Here is a 7,891-nt window from a genome sequence, read left to right on the forward strand (position 1 = left end):
CATGGACAGCTTCTTCCCCGCTGCCATCAGATTCTTGAATAATCAATGAACCAAAGACATTGCCTTACTTTTCGTACACTATTAATGTTATTATTTTATTTTATTTTATTTTTTAATAGTAATGTTGTGACTTGTTCATGACATTAAATTCTAATTCTGAAGTTGTGCTGCAGTGCTTTTTACATTGGAATTGTTGTCACTATATTAATATAGGAACTCTGACCGCTACTTTGCAAGCTCTTTACAGATGATATGATAATGACAAGATGCTGATTTGAAGGGTGTATGTTGTCCAAAATACCAAGACTACATTCTCTCAAGTGGCCCTAGCATTTGCCAATCTTCAATATGACTGTAAATGATACTTTGAGAAAAGATGTGTGGTTTTACTTTAATTAATAGAAATGTTACTTCTTTCTTTGATAAAAAGGTTTTTGGAAGTTTACCTGGTATACTGTCAGTCTGCTGATCAATGGTTGACCATAGAGAAATACATGAATGGTCAGTTCAGGAAATACAACAACAACAATGGAGATGAGATTATTCCTGCAAATCTTATGGAAGAGACCATGCTAGCTTTTTCCCATTGGTCCTTTGAGTACACGAGAGGGGAACTCCTTGTGCTGGATTTGCAAGGTTAGTGTTGGAAATTTTTCACCAAATCATCGTGACTTGTGTATTTCTATATTTTTGTTTGGACCCTGCTTCCTAATTCAAATGAGGTAATTATTTGAAAGTAATTTTTTAAAAAATCACCTTGTTGTAAGAAGGATGTAAACCCACATGGCACAAGCAAAATGGAGAGTGTTGACTAACCTTGTTTGCTTGCTTTATTAAAAAAACTTTAAAACATGGATGTACACAACAAATATCTATCTTACTTTGTTTGGCTAGGTGTTGGTGAAAATCTTACAGATCCATCTGTTATTAAAGCTGAGGAGAAAATGTAAGTTACACAAGAGTTGATTCAGTTTGGTCTTCTTATTCTGAGTGGGACAAATTTCCAAATAATTCCAAATAAAACAATTTCAGTTAAAAGCTGAGCTTTTGTGAAGCAGAAATGTAATGAAAGCAATTTAAACATCATATGGTGAAAGCTGAGCCACAAAAATGAAAAGCATCTCTCAATTCCAGTGCAAGGTTATGGAGCCTATCTACATCTATTTTGATAACCATAGGTGGGACAAAAACTGGTTGGAACCACGCATTCCCTAAGTTTACAGTTACCAGGGACAGCAACAAATATAAATGTAAAAACCGAGAGAAGCAGTTCATAACAATGGGGTATTTGGTTTCATTCTGGAGTTCTGGCTGCTGCTTTACAAAGATGAGTTTTGAGGTTTGTAACGATATCCCAAAAGATAACTGAAGTAAACATGTGCTACTTTGCAAATGTCCAATGTATTTTCCTTGTCACATTCTTTCTAACTCTGATTGCATTTAGGTCACAAGAAATGGAGTTTGGACCAGCGAACCTTGGAGAAGAAGCAATCAGAAACTTCATGGTAAAACATCACTGTTATACCTGCTGCAAAAAGCTCAAACTCCCAGGTGAGATTTAAAAAAATGCAAATCAAACACTCCAGGTCTTCTGCTCCCTGGCTGAAATAGCTGCATTAATATTTGTAAAATACTGCAGATGCTGGAAATCTGCAATATATGCTGGAAATAGCCAGCAGGCTGGACAGCACCTGGAGAAGAGAAGCAAAATTACCATCTCAGCTTTTGACTTTACATCAAAACTGGGAAAGGTTAGAGACACGCTTTTAAAAGGGAAAGGGAGGAGAGGCTCCAGAGAAGGTGTGTGATATGGTAAAAGGCAGAAGAGGTTAAATGTGAAAGGGATTGGTCATTGATTGATTTATGCTGGTTTACAAAACCTATTACCACTAAGCATCTGGATAAACCATAGAGTTCATATTTTATTTATAGCAAATTTTCTCTTGGTGGCTAATCAATAAAAGCACTGAACAATGTGTGAATTAAAATGGATTTACAACAGCTGCGATCTGACAAAAATCTTAATATTTTATATTTCATTTTAAATTCAAACTCTAGCAGAATTACATTCATATATTCTATTGATTATTAAAACATTTCTATTTGCAAAAGCAGTAACCTTGAAAGTATAACCTTCTTTCAGAAATGTCACTGTCAAAATATATGTTTAGTATATTTGCCTTTGCAAGTTTATATTTTTAGGCCAGTTGCAGACATAAAAATCCATTTTATCAATGGATCTTAAAAAGTGTTGCTCTATATCTGATATAGAGTTAAAACAGTAAACATAGAATATAAAACATTACAGCATGATACAGATCCTTTGGCCCATGATGTGCCAACTGATATAAACCTACTCAACCATCTAAACCTTACCTACTCACACCCATAATCCTCTATTTTTCTTGCCTCCATGTGCCCGAAAAAGAGTCTTTTAAATATCCCTATTGTACCTTCCTCCATCACCACCCCTTGCAATGCATTACTCTCTGTGTAAACAAAAACTTACCCCTGACATCTCCCCCAAAATTTCCTCCTCTCATCATGTACAGATGTCCTCTGGTATTTGCTACTCTTGTCCTAGCAAAAAGGTGCTGACTGTTCACCCTATCTATACCTCGTATAATCTTGTACAGCTCAATTAAGTTACTTCTTAGCTTTCTTTGTTCCAAAGAAAAAAAATTCTAGCTCTATTAACCTGGCCTCATAAGACACATTCTCCAATCCAGACAACCTGGTAAATCACCTCTGCACCCTCTCTATAGTTCCCACATTTTTCCAGTAATGAGGCAACGAGAACTGAACACAAAATTCCAAGTGTGGTCTAACTAGAGTTTTATGGAGCTGCAATATTACCTCATGACGCTTGAACTCAATCCTCTGGCTAATGAAGGCCAGCATACCATAAACCTTCTTAACTACCCTATCAACATGCATGGCAAACTTGAGAGTTCATGGTCTCTCTGTTCTTCCACACTGTTAAGATTCCTGCCATTACCATATACTCTGCCTTCAAGTTTGATCTTCCAAAATGTATCACTTCACTTCACTGGATTGAACTCTATCTGCCACTTTTCCCACCCAACTCTGCATTCTGTCCATATCCTATTTTAACCTATGACAACCTTCGACGCTATCCACAACCTTCATGTCATTGAAAACTCCCATCCCTTCACTTCTTCACCAATGTCATTCATAAAAATCACAAAGAGAGAGGTCCTAAGACAGATCCCTGCAGAATTACACAAGTCACTGACTCCAGGCAGGATACATTCCACCTACTACTAGCCTCTGCTTTTTGCAGGCCAGCCAATTCAGAATCCACATGCCCATGGTTTTCTTAGATCCCATGCCTCATGACTTTCTGAATGAGTCTAGCATAGATGACCTTGTCAAATGCCTTATTAAAATCCATATATAACCTCATCTACTGTCCTACCTTCATCAATTTCTTTTATCACTTCGTCGAAAAATTCATTTAGGTTTGTGAAGTTTGACCTACCCCTCACAAAGCCATGGTGACTATTCTTGAGAAGTCCCTCGATGTTGTGCTGACCCATATATTTCTTGCAAATTACTAAACCCTCCCTTCCCTGTAATCCTCGATATTTTTTCCATCCATTTGCCTGTCTTTGAGTCTCTTAGTTGTCCCTAATGTTTCAGCCTCCACCACCATCTCCGGCAAGGCATTCCAGCCACCTGCAACTCTGTGCAAAAAAAACCTACCCCTGATGTCTCCCCAAAGCTTCGTTCCCTTCACTTTGTACATAGGTCTTTTGGTGTGTGCTACTCCTGACCTGGGAAACAGGTGCTGGCTGTCCACCCTATCTGTGCCTTTCATAATCTCTATTAAGTCTCCTCTCATCTTTCTATGCTCCAAAAGAAAAATCCCAGCTCTGCTAACCTTGCTTCGCAAGACTTACAATCCAGGCAACAACCTGGTAAATTTCCTCAGCATCCTCTCCATAGCTTCCACATTCTTCCTATAATGAAGTGACCTGAACTGAACACAATACCACTCCAAGTGTGGTCTCACCAGAGATTTGTAGAGTTGCAACAAGACCTCTCGACTCTTGAACAATCCCCTGTTAATGAAGACCAATATCCCATAGGCCTTCTTTACTTATCATATCTACTTTTGCAGCAACTCGGACCCCAAGGTCCCTCTGTTAATCCACATTCCTAAGTAACCAACCATTAATCCTGTACTCAACCTTCTGATTTGACCTTTCAAAAGTGCATCACCTCGCCCTCACGAGCATTCTCTAAATGCTCATAAATTCTTTCCCAAAGAATCCTCTCCAGTATTTGCCCACCACTGACATAAATTGCACTGGTCTATAATTCTTTTTTTATTAAAAACATTTCCCATTCTCCAATCATGTGCCACATTCCCTATGGCTAGGGAGGACCCGGAGATCATTGCCAACATTGCAACAGTTTCCCCTCGCTTCCTGTAGTAGCTTGGGGTATATCTAATCTGGAATCAGGAATTTATCAATCCTAAAGTTTTTAAGAAGATTCAGTGCTTCCTCTTTCTTAACCTCAACATGCTCCAGCACATAAGCTTCTTCCATTCTGATCTCACATTGACCAAGGTCCCTCTCTCGGGTGAATACTGAAGTTTTAATTTAAGGCCTCCCCTACCTCCTCTGCTTCCAGGCACATGTTGCCTTCTTTATCCTTAAGCAGCACTAGCTTCACTCTCATCATCCTTTTGTTCTTCACTTATGTATAAAACCCCTTAGAGATTTCCTTAATCCTATTTGCCAAGGCCTTCTTGTGCCCCCTTCTTGTTCTCCTCCTTTCTTAAGTTCCTTCGTGACGACCATTTAATTCTCATGAATCCTTCCTGTCTTTTTCTTCCTAAACCTTGTGTACGCTTCCTTCTTCCTCTTAACTAGCTGAATCACCTCTTTTGTCAACCAGTTCTTTTCCCTTATCCAACCATCTTTTCTCCTGTCTCAGTGGGATGCATCTATCCAGAACCCCACACAAATTGGCTCTTAGAATTTATCCTCCACATTACTTTACCCAAGAAAATCTGTTCCCAATTTACTATCCCCAGTTCCTAACTTCTTTTCTCTTTGGCTTGGCTCCTAACTAATCCCATCATAATTAGCCCTTCTCCATTTTGCCTACTGCACTTGACAAATTCTGCCCCATCTCTCCCTCTTGCAGTTAGGTGGTGCCAGTCAATATTTGGGCAGTTGATGTTAACAGTCACATTCAAATTATTATATTATTTTGAAACGATTTGGTTTCTGGTGAGTAGTGAAGGAACGGCCTTCAGTGTTCATGGGCATTAAAGAATATTAGTAATGTGGATTTGCATTCAACACCCTAGAAGCTGAAATTGCAGTGCCAACAGGGAAGCTATTCAATCAAAAATATATCTAAAATTGATGGCAAAATAAAGAATAAAAAATGTTTTCATTTTGGGTCATAACAGGATTAAGGGAAAGGTATAAAAGAGCAAAACACAAAAGCAAAATGTAAATATTTATATCTTGTTTCTTTTTCTCTTTTGTCCAGATGTGTTTGTTTCACTGAGTTTGTTAAATCAACATAATTCAGGACTTATAATTTTTCATCCAGGACTTTCAGGGCTGGATGCCTGACTTGTATAACTTTGATCTATTTGGAGGTTATTATGCATATTCACAGAATCTATGTAAGAGCCTAACACTGCAAGAATCTATTTCTGCTCAGGCAGCAGCTCCAGAGAGGTGGGAAAACATTCAAAAGAGCCCTGACTATTATGTTTTTTGACACTGAAAATTGGAGTGATAAATAAGAGTGAGATGGAAGACAGGAGGCCAAGGCTTCCATCCACAGAGTGTGGAGCATCATTTTGACAAGTATTAACAGGAGAAATGTGTAGCAGAAAAATAGGCTGAGAATTTGAGCTTCACTCATTTGTTGATGTTTGCAAGTGGTGAGTGAGAAGGGATAGACTGCTGTAGTTCTGATAGGACAGGGGGAACAGAAGTAATTAATGCAAAGAGGCTGTAACGAGTGAAAAACTGATTGTTTGTGCTCTTTTCTTTATGATCTGAGAAGGAAATACACCTTGCAATGTCATTTTCTAGGCAGGAAGAATTGCTGACATCACAGAGCAGTGAATTGTAAATATATTTTCTTTGGATTATACTTGTAGAGGCAATGTTGAATGCATTTTGAGTTTGTCTCTGCATCAATCCAAGTCAGAGAAAATCTTCTTGATTGTCTCTACCATTGCATTGCAGGCAGAGATCAGAGTAATTTTTCATTCACTTGGTGTTTTCTATTCTTTGTATTATATTACATTTGCAGATTTGAGAAGAAATTTTTACAACCCTGGAAAAATAAACCCTTCACTTGAAGATGATGCCTCAGAAGTGAAAAGAAGATTGTAATTACTGGATTGTAATGAGGATTACCGAAACCCTTGGTTTAGTTTTGTAAAATGCCTGCATCACATGGAATGTTTGATACCTTTGTAAAATTATTGAATATTAACATTGATATTGCAGACCATTATCTGTCCCTCTGTTTGATCTTGTTACAGTAGATAATTTTCATCAATTGTTCAAAGTAATATTGACTGAAATTGTAAACTCCAGTAAATTCTCAACTCTGAATTTAATTAACAATAACCGATAAAGCACTTAAAATATTTGGAAAATTTTAAGGATCAGTTTACTAGGCAAAATAGTGAACAAGATTATTTATACGAATTAATCATTGAATGTTTATGATATCATTTTTAGATGCGAGTCACTATCGGGTGTTTCTGCCTTCATTAAATCTCTCTGACCGCTTTGAAAGACTGGTGGCCATGACATCCATCCAGATTTCAATGTCTGTTCATGCGAACAAAGTTTACAGGGCTGGAGTTTGTCACGTTTCTACTCCATTATACCAATAGTAAGGCAGATCTGTTTTTATCTTCCCCAGGAATTTGTAACGTATCTTGTGCTAAACAATCCCTCTGTAGCAATTTCATTTCCCTTATTAACAGGCATTATGACATTCCATACCCTTGCTAATTAGAGCTATAAAATTCAACAAGAGGTTCTACTTGCCTTTTTTGCCATTCTAGGAGGAATCAGTACAATCGTTTCCCCCTTTCCCACCCCATACTCATCTCTGCTGTGAAATTAAATTACTAAAGCTCTTAAATTAATAATAGTAAATAAAAATTCTGCAGAGGCAGGAAATCTGAAATAAAGCCAGAAAATGCTGGAAATAGGTTGGGCAGCAATTGTGGATGGAGAACCAGAGTTAACATTTCAGACTGATGGGCATTCACCAGAAATAGGACAAGTCACAAATCAAGCATTTTAAGTTCCAGAGAGAGAAAACTAGAGAGAACAAGGGGAATGTCTGTCTTAACTTTGAGAGGTTCCAAAGTACATGCTTGATCCTCAGTATGTCAAAGGGCCTCGTTCTCATTTTAGGTTATTCTGCATCACCATCTAACAATTGTCTATTGTAAATGCAGATGAATTCAATCAGTTGTGTATGTAGATTCTGCAACATTGGACATTTTTGCTTACATTTCCTTAATGGATTCAAAAGTGACTAATTTCATTATCTAAATATTTGTGAATAAATTACCAAAAGAACATTTCTGATCCTTCTGTTCCCATATATGTTATCCCAGAGTTTCTGAAACAGCTGACCAACTTATTCAAGTATCAGTAAGTGCTTGGATTTGAACAGGAAGAGTTGAAGGTGCAAGGATTTGTCATTTGCTGAAGAATCATATCTTTTACCTTTGACTATTCTTTAAGAAAAGGATGTTTATGAGTTCAGAAACAAATGGTTACCTCAACAAAGGTTTCTTTTAATTTTCTATAAACATAAAAACTTTAGCATCAAACTTTAACTTATTACTGTTAACTTA

At 37.4% G+C, this 7,891-nt stretch overlaps 1 protein-coding gene across 2 annotated transcripts in view; it reads left to right on the plus strand.

The window, feature by feature from the left end:
* The window catches only part of trpm6 (transient receptor potential cation channel, subfamily M, member 6), a 131,682-nt gene extending 124,072 nt beyond the window's left edge, over positions 1 to 7,610 (plus strand). For both annotated transcript variants that reach the window (XM_069930635.1, XM_069930643.1), the window contains 4 exons: positions 431 to 636; positions 895 to 946; positions 1,445 to 1,551; positions 6,316 to 7,610. In XM_069930635.1, the coding sequence (XP_069786736.1) occupies positions 431 to 636; positions 895 to 946; positions 1,445 to 1,551; positions 6,316 to 6,398 (448 nt within the window). In that variant the 3' untranslated portion in view covers positions 6,399 to 7,610. The remainder of the gene's footprint in view (positions 1 to 430; positions 637 to 894; positions 947 to 1,444; positions 1,552 to 6,315) is intronic.
* The last annotated feature ends 281 nt before the right edge of the window (positions 7,611 to 7,891 follow it).

Source organism: Narcine bancroftii, chromosome 1 (assembly GCF_036971445.1).
Source record: "Narcine bancroftii isolate sNarBan1 chromosome 1, sNarBan1.hap1, whole genome shotgun sequence".
In the NCBI taxonomy this organism is placed as follows: Eukaryota; Metazoa; Chordata; class Chondrichthyes; order Torpediniformes; family Narcinidae; genus Narcine; species Narcine bancroftii.